The sequence below is a fragment of the Poecilia formosa genome, unplaced genomic scaffold (assembly GCF_000485575.1).
Source record: "Poecilia formosa unplaced genomic scaffold, Poecilia_formosa-5.1.2 Scaffold447, whole genome shotgun sequence".
Taxonomy (NCBI): domain Eukaryota; kingdom Metazoa; phylum Chordata; class Actinopteri; order Cyprinodontiformes; family Poeciliidae; genus Poecilia; species Poecilia formosa.
Genome location: NW_006800386.1, coordinates 285,080 through 304,370, shown reverse-complemented (window position 1 = coordinate 304,370; position 19,291 = coordinate 285,080). Strand labels below are relative to the sequence as shown.

Below are 19,291 nucleotides of genomic sequence, written 5' to 3'. Positions count from 1 at the left end.
CAATCACCTGCTCCATGGCTGTAGCCTTGGTTATTCTGCTGATGGAAAAGAAATATATGTCACACAGGAACCTAAGCGTTTGAAAATAAAGTATTAATGCATTGTGAATGGGACTAGTTTTTCTGACTGAGATGAGTTTAACTGAGATGCATTGAACTGCTGGAAAATAGCTTATTTTTTCCTACAGCAATGGTATTCCTTCAATGTTAGGATTGAAAGCTTCCTAACATTTTCTCTGTAACTAAAATAAGTGTGGAATTACACGAAGAAGCTCTGTCTGTTCAGATTAACCCCAGAATCTCAGTGTGAAATGGTCATCCTAATGGTAGGTGTCCGGGTTCAGAAAACCCACTGCGTACTCACCCACTCCAGAGTCTGAGAGTGTTTCTTATAGCTTCTTTCACCAGAGCACATCCGTAATTGCTTTAAAATACTTTGGTTAAATGAAGCACAAAGTTTCAATCTACGGAGGACAACGGAGGGTCGCAGTTTCTGCAGAGAGGACATGTCCCTGCCCTTGATTCATTCTTGATTCATTAAATTATGAATAAAATCACAGGGGCATGAAAATACAGGCAGGTCATCTGTATTAATCTCTCCACAGAGTATGACTGTGAATAAAAAATGTAAAAAAAAAAGTGTCCTTCAAGAGACAATGAAAAGTTGATGTCATATCTTATAGTGGTGAGAAGAAAGCTTGTGCTGCTGCAGCTAAAGTAGAGTCCTTTGATATTTTTGCAGCGGTTTTGGAGGAATTCAGTTTTGGTTAGCCTAACACATTATTGTGAAAAAATAAAAAAGAAGTTCAAATTCCTGTCGTATTTGAACTAACACACATTTCTTGAACCTTAATATGAATGTGGAAAAGACATTCAGGGGAGATTAAGACCACATCAACAAATAAAACAATTGTTCACAATGTCATATTTAAATTAGAGGTTCCTACAGATAAATACTAAAAGTAATAATCAACAACAAAAAAAAAGATCCTTACAGGTACACATGTAGATTGTATTAATTTCTTAATAAATAAGCAATGCCATGTGTATTATTTGTTTAGATTTTTATTAAGCTAAAAATTCTGTCAAATTTATTTTGATCCATTTGACATGTTGGGATATTTCAAATGAGAATATTATATCCTAAGATTACATCCTAACTTGTACAGAACAAAATGTAAAATATCTTCACAATATTTAAAAAAAGGACATAAAATATGATCTTGTCCATAAGACATAAAACTTTTGTGCCCTAAAATAATTTCAGAAATTCAAACTATTTGCGTGGTTGTGTGCACATCTGGACTGACTAATCAAATAAGAGTTTCTTAATCTGTAAAATTATCTTCTTTTTTTTTTTTTTTTTCCATGTACAGCAGTGCCTGGATTCCGGGATGACATCTCCCATGCTGTTTAACGTAGAGATATAAACAGGGAGTGAGTGTGAGCTGTTCTCTCCATGTAAGGATATGCAGCAGTGGGAGTTGATGTGTTTGTAAAAGCAGAGCATCAGTCTGCGATCTGACACGTGTTCTGTCAGATTCTGTTGATAGATGGTTCGTTCCAGCATGCTGTATTCACCCAAATCCACTTCAAGTCTGCAGAACCGAGTCTTTGTGTTGCAGCTTGTGCTGCTGCCGCTGTCCAGCTGTCGTCCCACACAATAAGCTTTCATCCAAACGTCTCTCTCCAGTGCAGCTCTCCCCAACCGGAGGCTGACCCCGGATGAATCTGCTGATATGGGAACTTTCCGATTGAGATGATTATCTGGACTTTGTAGTCTGTGGAGATTGCTTGAATTTCCTGACTCAGTTTGGAGTTTACATTCTTTGTGTGCTGTTGCCGAGGTAAGAAGTCTTTACCCTATTTTACTTTTTCTTCTTGTTGTTGTTGCTTAGACTAGTTTAACTGAGGCTATACAAGCACAGAGGCAACTTTATTAATAAAGATTATCTTAGAGAGGTGAGTGAATACATTTGATGTTACTCTACAAACTGAAAAACAAAAGTCATTTGAATTTCAGAAAATAAGGTCACAATGGGAACAAGAGTCCAAATTGTAGAGTCAGGGACCATGTTTTAGGGATGGCACTGCTAAATCTTGCAGTTCTTTCATAATTAAGTTTCTGTTTACAGTTTTGTTTTGTTTAAAAGCATTTCTGTACGAGCAACAAAGTGTGGGTGTGGTCAGGGTGGAGAAGTCTGCTTGATTCATGTTACCAAAATAGAGATTTACAGAAATCAGGTAAAAAAATGAAGCAAATTTGATCGAATTGTTAATTTGTCACCTGATTTGTTAGTTTTTTGTTGTTTTTTTTATGAACATGCTGGCAGAGGCGACTGTTGAAACGGGTGGTATGGTTTATTGTTCCTGTTTGTTTATATGCTAGCATTAACACTGCACCACAGCCGGGTGTTATAGGAAGTTGGAAAAGTAGTAAGCTCACTGAGTCTGTTTACATGAAAAGTTGTGAGATAGTTTATGACTTATTTATCTTTTTTTTTTTCCTGTTTGAGAAATTTTTGCCTGTAATTCACTGTCGTGGGCTTGTTTGGTAGTTTTCAACAATGGTGTTGTTGAAATAGTTCTCCCAGCCTTCACCTGTTCAGTATTTGCTGATTTTTCTGTGGAACATGACTGTAATCAATTTGTGGAAAACCTGTCTACTAATGGACTTTGTTTAAGAGAGCATATCTTATCCCTTATCTTTTTGACTGGTGTTTTGAAAACAACCAATCCAGGAGTGATATTTATTTTCCTTAATGCAGATTGGCTGTACCCTCAAGAGCAGATAAAAGGAAAACTGCTGATGTTAGCTTTGTTAGTAGTGCTATTGCATAATTAATGCATATTAAGGTTAATTCAGAGTTTGAACCATTAAAAAAGACAGATACAAGTGTTTTAGATGGGATCTCAGATGTTCATAGAATTTAGCAAAGTTTAGGGGTTTGCTGTTCTGCCACATTAAGAAATATGGAATGACTGTGTAAACTTTAAATTAAGATGTTTATTACATTTTCTTGTGGTATGTCTTAACCTGTTTCCTGATCATCATGTTTTTTTGTTTTTTTTTATTGTGTAAAGAAAAGTATTTTCAAAAAGAAATAATATTGTTTATTTGAAACAACTGACCATCGCTTAAAATGGTTACAGAACATTGGCTGGAGAATGTGAGTGTTTATTTTCTCAGTCATGCTTCAAGCAATAAAAAAAGAAGAAGATTCAGTCGAGCGGTTAAAAGTGATTTAATTCTCAAGTTGTGAACACACAGAAAGGGCTTTTGCATCTGTTAGTTCTTTGCTTGTATCTTTGACCACCATCGGTTTGATCATCTGACTTTGGAACATCTGTTCTGACAGAACACTAGGAAAAAATGCAACAGCCTCCCATCAGCTCGTTACTTTGTTTGTTGCTTGTTGATGTTGACTCACATCATAGTACTTAACTCCAGCCAAAATGTTCCTCGCCACATTTTATTTATAAATTCTTATCAGATAGCACATACAAGCTGAGACTGTTTTTTTCAAACAGAATTCCACGTTGTTAAGGAATTCCTGTTTTCTCAAAACAGATAAATGTGGACATAAATATCAAGAGACATTTTGTTAACACTGTCTGAAACTGCAATAAACATTTGTAAGCTCCCCTGAGACGTCCTCTGTGGAGTCTCACTTCTCTGACAGTAACTTCCTGCACTAAAACAGAGCTTTGGATTAGAAAGCTGACACACAGCAGCTGCTGTGTTTCAGGAAAAAAAATGACTGGAATCAATTCAGTCGCGCCGATGATTTTGTGGGTCGTCATTCTGACGGTGTTCCGAGCCGCATCGCCTCAACCTGCTCCCCCTCGAGGACCCAGGCCCGTACCTGGACGAGGTGACAGTCCGGAACCAACGCTGGCTCCGCTGCCGCCAGAGCCCACACCAAGACCAGAAGGTTGTGAGAGTGAGTTATTTTAATTTAATTTTAGGTCAGGAAACTGCAATATCCACTTTTCTGGATTTGCCTTGAAGGGCTTGAGGTCGTTTTGATTTATATTTAATTTCCAGTGGAAATAAAAATGTAGATGGGTTAAAAGTGCAATAAAGTTCGAGCACGACTGAACATGAAATAGAGACGGTAAAGAAGGATGAAGGAGGCGCTCGTCTGCTTTTCTAACACTTTGCAAAACAGTATTAATTGCACCCTGTGGATGTGAAATTACTGTAATTTAACCAGACAAAAGAGTCTGAGTTATGTGAATGTGAAAAGGCCTTATTTATGCTGTAATTTATTAGATGATTCACATTAATGCCTAAGAGCAGCTTGTAATGCTCTGTCACCTTGAGGCTGAGCTCATTTTAAACCAGGAACACAAAGCTTGTTTTGAACAGACTGATGTTCCGAGACTCACAATGAAAATGGACCTTTTCAAATCTTTGCATGCATTATATGCACTTTCATTTTCATGCAAAAAATTCTAATAGCATAAAAGTTGCAGAGTCTTTAATGGAAGTTTCCTTCGCAGCCCAGCAGTATGAAAAGGCATAAAAGTGAAATTTAGGAATTTTATGGTTCTTGAAAAATAATTGGATTTTCAAACTTCATTCTGTCTCATTCTGCTAGTTTTTCCCCATCATTCCATCAATTCATTCATCCATGTTTCTTCATGGTACTGATAATTATACATAATGTGTTCATCTGCCATTCATTCATGCAGCTATCTAATCATCAATCCGTTCATTATTCTATCCATCACTACATCTGTTTGTCCACCATCTGCTATTCTTTGTTTATTGTTTCCTATCTTCTAGTCTTTTTTTGCAGGTTTCATGTTCAATTTCTGACCACTGAAAACATATCTGCCATGGATTTACTATTAACTTTTGCATTTGCATATAAGAACTTTGCATTTTCTAATATTTGATCTGGAAAAGTGTGCAATTTTGACATAAAAAGTGTGTAGGAACCCTAGTTAAATATTTTTGTAGAGCATCAAAAATTACACTGCATCTTGCCTAATTCATACCTTATCTCTCATTAATGTTAACAAACATTTGCAACTTATTTACATTTTTGTTGGCGTCCTCCTGTCCAGCAACGATCATCGACTGTCCCATCAAGCTGTTTTTCACCATTGACACGTCAGAGACCATCGCCCTGCAGGAATCACCGCCAGGCAGTCTGGTGGAGAGCATCAAGGAGTTCATGAAGATATTCGCCCAGAAACTCGAAGACGAGGAGTACAGAGGCCAGATCCAGATCACTTGGTCCTTTGGGGGATTGCACTTCTCTCAGAAGCAGGTGTTGTTCAGTCAGTTCACGACCAGACAGAGCTTCATCAGGAATCTCAGTCAGATAAAATACCTGGGCAAAGGCACCTACATCGACTGCGCTCTCACAAATATGACCCGCCAGATGACGTACTCAGGGAAACAGGCTGTCCTGTTCTCAGTGGTCATCACAGACGGTCATGTGACGGGGAGTCCATGCGGGGGCATCAAGGTGGCAGGCGACAGGGCTCGGGATCAAGGGATCCACATGTTTTCAGTAGCAGCCTCCACAAGCATCGATGAACTAGGGATGATGGAGATAGCCAGCTCACCCACAGAGGTGTACCGAGACGATTACATAGTCATGGAGATCGTTAATGGAAGACCGAGGATGAACACTGAAACTATTGATCGCATCATCAAAGTCATGGTGATCTGACATCCTATTTTTTCTAAATACTTTTATAAGATTTTATTGGTAGAAGAAACTTGCCTGACTGACTGCTGTTTTTGTTTTGCAGAAATATCAAGCATATCTACAGGTAAGACAATTGAGAAAAAAAAAAAAAAAGATTGCTCCACTAAAACGTCGCTTCATTTGTTCTAGTCCCAAGGTTTTGAAGAAACCATTCCTTTATCTGTTTACCTAATGATTTTGAATCCCTTCTCTAATATTGAACTTAAATAACTACCTGCTAGAGTTCACTAGAGTTATTATGCTTTGATTTGAATCTGTCATATTTACACAGATTAATAAAACCTTAATGACGTCCAAAAAGCGTGTTAGAACTCATCTCATCATGACATTTTCTGCTTTTATTTTTTACTAATTTATTGAGCAATAATAATTTGTCCTTGGAAATATAGCTACAGCTTGTAAAAATATATAGCTCAACTGAAAAATCACAGAAGATCCAATGTGCTTTTAAATGTATAAACAATGAAAGCTTCAATCCACAAATAGTTTCTTAGTCTAACCTACCCAACGTTATGCTCATGAAAAATTTGTTCTTCTGTTCAAGGCGCATCAAAGATTAATGAGGTTGGTCAAACATTTTGAATTGGGATCACCACTGTTTTCACAAATGAGCTAGCTCTTCTAAATCTTAAAACATATGGCACAGGAAGACGTGATGCCATAGAAAAACACCACATCAGCATCACCTTACTCTGCACTGAACACTGTAGGAGACACAATATGATCACCAGGTAACCCAGGCTGCCACAGGTTTTTGGATTTGTTGAACAACTCTTCTACACAAGCACTGCGGGTCACACACGCCGTGTACATTTAATGTGTTTGCAACTTCGAGAGAATCCACTCAACTGTGACTCAGCATGGTTTAATCCCTCACCACACTGTGCTGTCTGCACTGATTTCTATCACCTCAGTGTGCCAGATGCTTGAAACCGAAGCTAAGGACCTGATCTACTTTCAAAATAATGACATTTCATTGCCAGACATTTGAATGATCCCAAAGTATTAATAAAATAAAACTAGAGGGTGATGTCATAGGAAAAAGAAACAAACCCCATCCTGATGCAGCAGAATGCAATGAATTCCACATCCTTGATCCCAATGCACATACATCACTCACAACAAGAAAGCATAGTTCAAAGAGTTAACAAGATGTTTCACAAAATCTCTTTTATATTCTTATGCTTAGACCTCTTGTGTTCTATAATTTGCATGTATAGTGTTTTTCTTTTTTCAAAAAACACTGTACATACATACCATATTTTTCATAATTATATTTGAAAAGTTTGTATATTGTTTAAAAAGTGGAACCAAAGTTAAATTTCTTGTTCCTGTGCGCAAATGTGGCCAATAAAGATGGTTCTCATTTGGTGATGTATAACACAAAGCAATCAAACATGCTGACACAAACCCTTTGTCCACCTGTTGATGAACCTCTGAGTGGTCATGAACTGACATGAATCCAGCAATCTATCACCTCAACTTGTTCAGTACAATATCCTTCAAAAAGCAATGGCGCCTCAGTGCAATAATTGTTTTTCCAACTACGTCTCGGCACTGAACCCATGGTGCCCTGAGGGGTTCCTTCTGCCAACCAGTGTGTTGCAGATGTTCAGATTCAAAACGAAAACATGCAATGAGTCTATAGAAGAAAATAACAGAGCATTTGACAAAAGCCAACCTACACCAACAGAAGACCTGCTTGTGGATTATTTGCTCATATTTGTTGAAAAAAGAGAGAACATAGTTTCTAATCAGGAATTAAAACGTAAATGTATGTAGAACATTTAATGTGGAAACATTTACTTAGTTTCTATCATTATAATTGAACAGTAGAGATACCAGGCAATTTTTATTTTGAAGCAAAACATTCATCCCCCATAAGCACACAAACCAAGGCTTAGCGCAGAACATCCTTAAAACAAAAACCTTTAGAAACTGCTACTGTGTCAAATTCTTTTTCATTTTGAAATTACATTTTGAAATAATATTTTGTTTATTTATTAGTAATTAATTTATTTTTGCTCTTCTTCTACTTGCAGTGTTATAAACCTACATGCCTTGCAGTCCCTGGGAACCCGGGACGAAAAGGGGCCTCGGGTCCAAAAGTCAGTATGATTAGTGCTACGCTAGTTTTCATGTTTTGTCTCCTGTTTTGCTTTGCAAAAACGTTCATTTTGCTCTTATTTTTCTAGGGCATTAAAGGTGACAGAGGCATCAAAGGACCAAAAGGTTATAAAGGTAACCAGGTATGCCTGAGAATACGTCAAACCTAGTAAAAAAAAGAAAAACAACAACTTGTGATTTTATTTTATTATTATTATTTTATTTTCAATGACAGCTCACTTTTAAATAAAATGTTCCAATTCAGGGTGATCCTGGGATTGAAGGTTCAATTGGACTACCTGGTCAAAAGGTTTGGTGAACCTCACCAAATATTTATAAGTTGATCATTTATTTATCTTAATAATTTGTCCCTTCTTGTTTGCCCTCAGGGAAAAACCGGTTTTAAAGGTGAAAAGGTGATATTTTCCTAAGCTTTCTGATTATGTGCCAGTGAGAGATAGAAAATACCAGCTGTAATGATTTTTTTTTTTTTTTCATTCAAACAGGGTGAAATTGGATTAATTGGAGCAAAGGTATAGTAACATTTTAATGCTTGGCTACACCACTCGTTTCCAGACCCTGAAGATTAACTGTATTTGTTGTTTCTTGCAGGGTGCGGTGGGTACACCGGGAAAGAACGGAGCAGATGGACAAAAGGTAAGTGGCGACGCATGTTACTTTTTCAAGGCACGGGATGCTAGAGACATGTTCTCTGACCTGTGGAAATTTCAGGGTAAAATTGGTCGAATTGGAGCTCCTGGCTGCAAAGGTGATCCAGGGGAAAAGGTGAGTCTTGTGGCTTTTACTGAAATCTGTTCTTGAGTATTGATCTCGTTACCGCAAGAAAGAACACAATCACTTCTACCATGTTGCACATATAGATCAATCAGATGGTGTTTTACTTTATCATTAATCATCCACAGATGTCTGTCTCATTCAATGCCTGTTTTTAAAGGGACCAGATGGACTCCCAGGAGACCCTGGTGACTCTGGATTATCTGGAAAAGAGGGAGAAAAGGTGTAAAAAAGACGTCTAAGTTTATGCAATTTTAGTCCGGAAAAAGACGAAGTAAAAGAATAAAAAAAAAAAAAAAAAATAAGAACAGCTCAAAAATAAAGCAAGCCTGTGGAGTCAGAATTTGTTGGATTCACAGTGAAACAGTCAGGATGTTGGAATAGCAGCCTGGACCATCAACTTTTTATGGGGATCTTCACTTGTTTAATAGGCAGAAAGGAAATTTCCAGTTTGAGCACAACCTTTGAAAGATCATGTGTCACATAAGCAAACTCCAGTGTATTGAAGCAAAAGGAGCATGTTAACAGTTTACTCAAGCAGCAAAAAAGAAAAAAAAAGCATGCAAATATATGCAAGGACATCTGTTAAAGCAGAAGAAATGTCTCAAATTAAACAACTGTCAAAATTATTCTTGCAAACCTGCAGGAGTTCACCTTGTTAATGCGAACCAGTACCTTCAAACTTTCTTCAATTACAGATTTCAGCTCTGTGAATAAACTATCCACAGCGTATATATGTGTTTTCTAAAAAGTTATACACATGTGCAGTATGATGTTGTACATTTGGTGACATCCTTCAATACTTTTGTGTGGCTCATCATTTTTTGAAGGTATTTCAGAGTTTTTCTTTGGAGCTTGCTTGCTTTTTTTCGTCCAGATTCTGATCATTTAGGGAGGAATGTTTTGTTAATTTTTCAAGCCACTTAACTCTGACTTTTAGGTCATTCAGGTGCAAAATAGATCTCATACTGGAGTGACAAACCAGCATTGAGTATTCATGTAACACACTACTTAGCAAAAAACATATTTTTGAAGGAATCTGGAAACAAAGGTTGTAATAGTTTCACTAAAAAGTCCCAGTGTAGAAAAAATAACATCTGCAATCGACTGTTTTTTTTTTCTTATCTGGCTCCTTTGGCTCAGACATGTGGGGAAAAAGCAATGTTCCTAAATTTTACTATATTATTAGTAACTGTTTGGGCATATAAGGAGGGATCCATCCTTCTCACTTGTGTTTACGTGCACAGAGACGATTATTGCAGCTGGAAAGGATACAACATTTTCCCCTGTATATGGCAACGTCTTCCTGTTTTTGTGAGCATGACTCAAGCAGCTTTTTTCTTTCAGAAAATAAAAGTGTGCTTTAACACTACTTTTGTGCTTTGAAAACCAAAGGAAAGGCGGAATGTGATTTATTTACTATTTTACCATTTGAAAATATCAACATCTTCAAAACACGGTGAAATGAATTCTTTAACCAAGCAGCCATATTCAGTATTCTCTATGTCCATGTCCAGTGTTTTAGTCTAACTGTGTCATTGTTTTTGTTGATTCAGGGTGATATAGGTCTGCCTGGGAAGAATGGCCCCCCAGGTCCTGTGGGAAATCCAGGACTAACCGTAAGTTTTAGTTTGACACACAGCAGAATTATGAAAAAATGCAGCCACTAACCTGACTTACCATTTCCTAGGGTGAAAAGGGACATCCTGGCAATCCAGGACCACCTGGAGAAAGAGGGTTTCCCGTATGTATCATAGATTTATTTAAATGTCCTACCACATAAATTAATGGTAGAGTGATGACTCTTATAGTACATTTGTATTCCTTTCAGGGGATCAGTGGCAAACCAGGACTTAAGGGCGAACTGGTATTTTAAGCACTATTTAAAAGTTTTGTTTCTGAGTTGTAAAATGTCGACATTCATATTTTATCATACGTCTACAGGGCAGGAGAGGAGATCCTGGAAGGAAGGGGGCACCAGGACAAGATGGGGCCCCAGGACCAAAGGTGATGACGTTTAAAGTTTTGGATTTTTAAAGCAGATCTATTCCTTTTTCAAACTGAGAAAAGTTAAGAAACCCAAAACCTAAAGTAAATACTAAAGAACTTCTACTGCAGAGTGTCTCGGTAAACTATGGAGTGTTTAAAAAAAAAAAAAAAGCAAAGATCATGAAGGAAGGAGGGTTTCTGCTGGTGATCTGAAACTCTGTTAATCTTTTGAAATACTGACAAACAGCATGAAATTCTGTTGACATGAGTTTTCAGCTGTAGAAGTACAGAAAATATCATGTTTTTCACATTTTCTGCACCACTCCACACTCCCAGAGAGCAGAAACCCCTCCTGTCATGATTTAGTTATGCAATGCATCAGATCATTTCTTTGAATTCTGAGGAAGAATCTTGTTTTGCTCCCATTTCTTTATTCAGATTAAGCAATTATTTATGATTTAAAATTCTCACGCAATATTTCTTTGAAGGGAGATCGAGGAGCGTCGGGGGACAGAGGTCGACCTGGGGAGGCTGGAGTTAAGGGTGCGAAGGTGAGAGGATCACAGTGTGGGTGGGCTTTGGCCGGAGAGACAACCCAGAGCCTTGTTACACATCATATAACAAAACCAACAAAACAACTCCAGCTCAGGAAAAAAAAAAAAGAGGTCCTTCTCTGGAGAAAACACAATCCTTTTGAAATAATTTGGCCTGCATTGTCCACTGCCAAATTCCCATCCACAAGAGTAATTCTGTGTGTGGGGGGCAGAGTCAAGGTTAGGTCCAGTGAAAGCATTTCCATTAATGTTTTCAGGGAGACCAAGGACTACCAGGACCAAGGGGTTGGCCAGGAGAACCAGGCAGCGTTGGAGGAAATGTGTGCAGTTCATAATATCATCATTATTATTCACAGATTAATAGTTAAAGTTCATGAGCTGATGGAGCCATTAACCTTTAACCTTTGTAGGGCATAGTGGGGCCTCCTGGAGACGCCGGACTGAGAGGAAACCCTGGACCACCTGGACCGCAGGTAAGTAGATCAAGTTTTAACTCTAAATGTAATTTTAGTAGTAGTGTAGTTTTTACACTTTTTAAATTTAATGGCATTTTAACAGCATTATTTGGAGGTCTTAAATCAGGAGTGCCCAAAGTCGGTCCTGGAGGGCCGGCATCCTGCACATTTTAGTTCTCTCCCTGGTGGTAGTAACAACCTTTTCAGCAGGTCAACGTTTCTCTTAGGCCTTCTAACGAGCCATCATTTGATCCAGGTGCGTTAAACCAGGGAGAGAACTAAAACATGCAGGATGCCGGCCCTCCAGGACCGACTTTGGGAACTGTATTCAGATGTTTACCACTCTGAAAAACTAGTATGCATAAGGAAAACTTAAACTTTCCCATCACAATGGCCACCAGGAAGAAAGAAATGAGAGTCTTCGGCTTAAGTTTAATGAAAATGTATGTGGTTATATTTCCGGTGAAGAGGAAAAAGCCTGGAGGCAGTAATTTGGACTGGGCATGTTGCTAAGGTGGATTTTCAAATCTAGTTTTGAGTGTTGGATGCTCATAAATAGTCAGTCTGTTTTTAAAAATCTATATTTTCAAAACTCAGCTAATTTCACATGTAAACATGATTTTATTTTAGCACCTGATGCTAAAAAGTGATGTCTACTCATCACTTATGGTTGTTCCAGGGTCTGACTGCTGACTTATAGGTCAATCTCCTTGAACCGAGTGGTTATACAAACTCTTTCCCTTGTGATGCTTTTTTTTTTTTTAAAGTCATGATTATCCAGCAAAAGATTCATAATCTTGTGACAAAAAGTGGGGCAAAGTTAGTTCCCACACCTTATGTTCGTAAAGTTTACTCAATTTTCCAGCATGGTTAAGACCTTGGGGAACGTAAGAGTGTTCACTCCATCCTGTACTGCTTCCCTACAATAAGTAGCAACATATCCTCTTAGAATGTTCTCTATAGAAAAATCTAAAGAGATTTGTCTGTTGACAAAATTCTGTTTTGGCACTCATTTACTCCAAAAAAATAAATAAATAAATAAATAAAAAATCCCTAATTGTGAATTTTTTATTTATATTGGAGAAATGAAGTGATGCTATTAAAGCACTAATAACCAAAACCTATTCTTTGTATATAGCATTTAACATTCAACACTGTCCTGTTTTAAAGGGAGACAATGGAAGACCAGGATTCAGCTACCCTGGACCAAGAGGACCAACAGTATGATTTTTTTTTCTGTTCACGTCATAAGATTTCCTCCAGGTTTTAGATCCACGAGTAAATGTGAATTCTGTGCTTTGCAGGGAGAGAGAGGAGATCCGGGCAAGAGAGGACCCAGAGGGGGCAGAGGTGAATGCGGTGCAAAAGGGGAGCCGGGAGCCAAAGGAGCACCAGGAGAGCCTGTAAGAATGAAGACAATGTTTTTAATGGAAGGGCAATTTAGGGTTTAAACAGAGATGCTGAGCAGATAAGCTGAAACTAATGTTTATACGGTTCTGCTGAAACAGGGGAAAACTCTTATCTCAAAAATGAATGCTGTGCAGACTGTTCTGCCTCAAGTACCTGGACCGCTGAATGCACACAGCAGAATAAGTACTGAATGAAACTATGTACATCAGTGTAGCAATCAAGTTTCAGGGCCATGTTAAGTATTTTAACTCAAAAAATGATTTTGCTTTAATGGAGTTTTTAAAACTGATAATTTTTTTTGATCCGTCCCTAAAGATAACTTTGAATGTCTACCTGAATATATTCATGAAAATTCTACTTTCACACCAAAGAAGTTACATAAAAGAAAAAATGATTTAACAAACAGGAAAATGTATGCACTTGAAGAAGCTACTGAGATTTTGTAAAACAGACTTGATTTTCTGTTTTTCAAAAGTATTGATGTTTCATTTTTCTGCAAGATTCGTCCACCACAGTAAAATGTCTTCTGCCTTCATTTCAACTTAAAAGGTCACTTAAATACATCTTTCCTAAAAGAATAGTTACTACAGTGGCCAGTTAATCAAAGGCCGTCATTTCGTTTTTGGTGCCGATGTAGACTTGCACAAAAACTATTTCACTGGACTTTACTTTGCCACTCCATATGCAGCCACCTACTGGACAACCACTATAAGATCACAAAATTTGTATTTTAACTCTCGTGGCTGGCCTTTATACAATCTTACAGGTAAAAAATATTACTAACGTCAATTAATATTGACTAATATTATTGGCAAGATGTTTTGCAATTAATCCTTTGTCCATTACTGGAGTTTCAAAGACTTAAAAAATGACTTTGCAGCCATTCCCAGATTGACAGATTTCAGAGTCCTCTGCTATTGAATTTCTTTAGATCAGAGATTGACGTGTTGCTATTTGAGATGTTTTAGCCTACTTCATGTTGTCATGCAGTTTCTATTTAAGTGACTTCTCAATTTCATTCCATTTTGTCAGTTAATTCATGATTTAAAAGGAGGAGGAGTTATCTTATCCCATAGATCCAGGTTGGTTTCAGTATCTGAAACATTTATTGTGACCAAAAAAGCTGAAGAAGTCTTTAGAGAGGAACATACTTTTTCACATAATTTGTGTGTCGCATACATTTTTCAAAACATCATATTTACAATTGGCTGAGTATTTCACAAGATTATGTAGAAAAAAAATTTAATTAAAATACATAGTTTTGGGGAAAGAGACTGTTTAGAAACCGAGTCTCACTGTGAGGATTATTCAGGTGGAAAAAGAAAATTTAAATATTATCACGGAAGAAGAAACATAAAAGAGTCATTAAAAAAAAGACAGAAAACACTGTGGAGCTTCTTTTTTAGAAATGAAAAAAAAAGGAGCCCCAGAGATCATCATCATCGTCGTCGTCATCGTCATCGTCATTACTGCCATCTGTTTCTTTGTGATATTTTTTGCAATGAAACAGATGCAATTTATCTTCATGTGTAGTTCATGAACAGTGCAGTATTTCTTCAAATAAGGAGCAAAATCAATGACCACAACTCCCCACCTTCTGTAAAAAAGACTTTAGCTGAACACTTTACACATATGCAGAGAATGAGTCACTACTACTTAAAACTTGCTTGGTATGAGGAATGAGTCACTTCACCAGAAAAATATTCTACATTCAGGGTGAACCAGGCCAGCCAGGAGAGCCAGGAGAGAGAGGACCCCCAGGAGACCCTGGAAAAGATGTAAGAAGCATCAGTGAAACCACTTCAGTAATTACCTGACCATGCATAAGGATTTCAGATCCAATATCTCCGCTATGTCTTTATCATGTGCTTGTGCAGGGGGCACCAGGGCCAGCTGGGGATCCTGGGCTCACTGTAAGTCAAACTGAAAAATACCATGAATAAAAGTAGGCTCTTTATATTCTCTTAAATTGAATGCCTCTAACCCGTCTTAATGTAACTCCAGGACTGTGATGTTATGACGTACATCAGGGAGACTTGTGGTTGTTGTGGTAGGCAGAGAGACGTGATCCTCATTCCAACACAGCTTTGCAGTTATCATCTTTAAACATGCTGAGCCACTTGTTGTATTTTTTTTTTCCTTTTTTTTTTCACTCAGACTGTGAGAAACACTGCGGCGCTCTGGACATTGTCTTTGTAATTGACAGCTCTGAGAGCGTCGGGATGACCAACTTCACCCTGGAAAAGAACTTTGTTATCAACACCATCAACAGGATGGGATCAATGGCCTCTGACCCCACATCTCCAACCGGTACAGTCCACAGAAATAACATTCAATCCTTTTCTAAAGGAAAATCAACACGGCGATCATGTGTCCAACTGTTGGGAATGTTTCAGTGATTTGAAAGTGAGAGCCTATTGTTTTCCCACCTAATGTTACATTAAAACTTTGCTGTTAGTTCCACAAAATGTTAAACTACATCTAAATTATCATTGGCTTCAACATCTTTAAACAAACAACAACAACTCAGTATCATATGATTCCTGAGTACTATGTCTAAAAGAAAATAACATATTGATTGTTACAGTTGTAATGACAGTTTACATAAAACTTATAGGTTATTTTGAATGTACAACAACAGCTAAATTTAGGAGTAGTTTTCAGGTAAACATGATTCTTGTGCAAAATATTGTAGCTTTTCGTCATTCTGTATCAAAAGTACAACAATGTGTGTAGCATTTTGGGTTTTTTCACTTTTAACACTATCTTAGAGTTCTACTCACAAGTTGTAATTTCCAGGTTTCATGTTTGAAAAATGAAACAGAGTGAACCCTGAAGGGGGAATCTTGGATTTGAACATTAGAGGTCGCCCGCTAACTCCAAATTCAGATTCAATATGGTTTCCACAGTGAAAGTTGTTACAGGATTAATCAGTTTATTTGCATTTCTGACTCTTTTCTATCTTATTAACCACTGCTGATGTAGTGCCAAACAATTTTTGTTTGTAAAAATTATCTTGATGTCTAAATGCACAGAATGGAGATTAACAAGTTGGTAGTTTGCCTCGCTAATTGTAGTCAGTGATAAAACACTTAGAAAATTTAACAAGTTTTGCAACCTCCAGCTTAGCTGTGGCATCATCCCAAGATCTGGTTTTCAACCAGATCTTGGGATGCAGCAGCCTACCACAGTTGTGGGTCAGAGACATGGGAAAACTTTGTAGCTTTTCAGCGTTGTTCAATTGAAAAAAATGAAGCCTTTTATTGACATATCTACAGAAAACAGCTAAAGAAGTTTCATCATTAGAAAGAAAGACCATTTACTTATACTAGCAACTCACGATTAATCTACAGTGACTGTTTTTCAGGTACGAGAGTTGGAGTGGTACAGTTCAGTCACGAAGGAACGTTTGAGGCCATACGACTCGATGACCCTTCTATAGACTCCATGTCTTCATTCAAGACAGCAGTGAAGAATCTGCAGTGGATTGCTGGGGGCACATTTACCCCCTCTGCACTCAAGTTTGCCTATGACAACCTAATAAGGGACAGCAAGAGAGCCCGTGCCAATGTATCTGTAGTGGTAGTGACAGACGGCCGCTTCGACCCTCGTGATGATGACAGTAAACTCAGGTACCTCTGCAATGACCCCAACGTGGTGGTGAATGCCATTGGGGTTGGTGACATGTTTGACAAGGAACATGACAGTGAGACCCTCGTATCAATAGCCTGCGACAACAAGAACCGGATCACTGAGATGAAGCGATACTCAGACTTGGTGGCTGACAACTTCATTCAGAAGATGGAAACGGTTCTCTGCCCTGGTAAGTCTCTCCATCCTTTCTCCTTTTGGTATTTGCCTAAACTGCACTGAATGCCTGTTTACTTTTCTAGATCCAGTGATTAAGTGTCCAGATCTTCCCTGTAAAACTGGTGGGTTTTATTTATGGTTAGGTTATTGGTTTAAAGGTAAAATGAAGAGAATGTCATTGAGTAAGCTGACCTCTTTCGTTACAGAACTTGATGTAGCTCCATGTGTTGGACGACCCGTAGAGCTGGTGTTTCTTCTCGACGGTTCAGAGCGCCTCGGGATGGAAAACTTTGGCCATGCGCGTCATTTTGTTCAAATGGTCGCAAATGCATTGACAATGGCCAGGAACCGAAATGACCAAAACGGGGCTCGTCTGGCACTGACAGAGTTTGGCAATGAGAATGAAAACCAAGTGGCCTTTCTTCTTACACACGACCAGAAGGCTATCACTTCTGGTCTATCAGGTTTGCATTATCTTGATGCTTCGTCAGCAGTGGGACCTGCCATCTTCAAAGCCATCGATGAGATTTTGGGTAAAGGACCCACTCGCAAGACAAGACGTGGTGCCGAGGTTTCATTTGTTTTCATCACAGATGGTGTTACTAATATCACCAACCTGGACAAGGCAGCTTCTGCAATGGCCTCGGAACACATCTTTTCCACTGTGATTGCCACAGGAAGTGATGTGGATGAAGAAGCCCTAACAAAGTTGGTTATGGGTGACCAGACTGCCATCTTTAAGAGTCAGACATTTTCTGATGTGTTACAGCCTAGTTTCTTTGACCGTTTCATCAGGTGGGTGTGTTAGAGACCGTCCTCATTGTGAGTGTCGTACTGGTGCTACTGCTCTGTACTTGACCATTTTAACAGTTGATCCAAGTTGAATTCACCCTTCCATTGTTCTCAAAAATGCTGATTAAGGTTAGCTTTGTTCTAATTTCACCTCAGTCAGAAATTAACAGGAACAATAATGTGCAAAACCTGAAATATTTGGTTAGGAGATTTCTAAAGAACTCAGTTCTTACCAGCACTGATTTTCTTTGTGTTCAAATATGAAACAAAAGAAATGAGCCAATGGTGAGAGATAACTGGCAAAGACTTTAGGTACCTCTATATTGTCTGCCCAGATTGTTTTGGGTGAACGTTTTTTCCTGACCTTTTTTCCTTGTACCAAAATATTAAATTAGGATAGCGTCAATTTATCTGTAAAATGGTCTATTTAGTTTTCCAATTGCAAGAAATTCAACCTTGAAACAAAACCAAGCATAAATAAATAAAGGTAAATGATTTCCATCAAGTTAATTTGATAGCCAGTATAGCAATTTATTTTTTTCCAAATGCTTGCAAATTCATCTCCAGACACGAATACTAATTGTATGGTGAAATGAGCTAATATCATAGTTGACTGCCATCTTTAAGAGTCAGACATTTTCTGATCTGTTACAGTGGAAAACCAAGAGCACTTTGGCGTGGTCCATTTATACTCAGAAATCCGACTTTCTTATTTACTTCACCAACTCAAAATCCAATATGGCTGCCTCGTGCTTCGAATGTAACAATAAATGTTAAGCCTTGTTTTTTGGCGATACCTTCTCAGTCACACTTAGTGTCCTTAATATGTTTCTAAATAGTTTGAACGTATAAAACACTGAAATATGTGCCACTTTAATTCAATTTACCCTTAATGGCACAATTAGCAAATGCCACTGTTGTTTTCATCAAGCAACTGAAACTAAGTGATTCTGTTAAAAGGTTATAACCAGTTACTCAAAAGGCTGAAGCTAAAGGCTAATCCGAGAGGCCTTAGACCAAGAAGACAACTAATGTTAATGCTTCATGACCCTGTAAATTGTTGTCATGCATGTATAGAAGAGTTATTTATAAAAAGCTGAATATTATTTTCACATGAAGCGAAGGTTGGAGGCGGTACACCACCTCCTGTACGTCTGGGTTTTTCTGGATGGATTTCATCTACATGTTTCCTTCAACAGCTAAATATCTAATGTCAGGTTATTTGGTCACTTCAAATTTTCCTGTTTTTAGTGCTTGTGCAGTCTGTTTCCCTGCGGTGATGTGTTGTCACCTGTCCAAGGGTCTCCCGACATCTTGCCCACTGAGCGCCATAGTTTTGGGATGGTGAAAATCAGTTTTGATTTAGTTCTTTCTCTGTCTAGCCATTAAATTCACCCTCTAAGACCAATTAATGTGGATTTACACCAATTGAAAACAATATTAAATATCTAATGCAAGCAAGATTTTAACTGTTTTTAACCTTTTTAACAGAACTACACCTGGAAATTCATGAACTCCTTTGAAAGTTGGCTGTGATGTCATATTAAGATTAGGGCTTTAATGACTTGCATAAGTCAAATTCAGTGATACAGGCTTGAATCTTCATTGTCTGCAATAAATCCAGGGCAATACGTTGTGTTTATGCTTTTTGT

At 38.0% G+C, this 19,291-nt stretch overlaps 1 protein-coding gene across 1 annotated transcript; it reads left to right on the top strand.

Annotated features, from left to right (window-relative positions):
- Positions 1-1,461: 1,461 nt before the first annotated feature.
- LOC103155767 (collagen alpha-2(VI) chain-like) lies at positions 1,462-19,270 on the top strand. Its single transcript, XM_007577590.2, has 28 exons — positions 1,462-1,846; positions 3,749-3,943; positions 5,076-5,680; positions 5,772-5,792; positions 7,771-7,836; positions 7,924-7,977; positions 8,100-8,144; positions 8,224-8,250; positions 8,341-8,367; positions 8,447-8,491; positions 8,567-8,620; positions 8,790-8,852; positions 10,186-10,248; positions 10,320-10,373; positions 10,461-10,496; positions 10,574-10,636; positions 11,107-11,169; positions 11,430-11,492; positions 11,583-11,645; positions 12,798-12,848; positions 12,932-13,030; positions 14,753-14,815; positions 14,915-14,950; positions 15,042-15,087; positions 15,195-15,347; positions 16,405-16,860; positions 16,931-16,969; positions 17,054-19,270. Exons 2-28 carry the CDS (start codon positions 3,757-3,759, stop codon positions 17,653-17,655), a joined length of 3,144 nt encoding a protein of 1,047 aa, XP_007577652.1. The 5' UTR covers positions 1,462-1,846; positions 3,749-3,756; the 3' UTR covers positions 17,656-19,270.
- Positions 19,271-19,291: the final 21 nt, after the last annotated feature.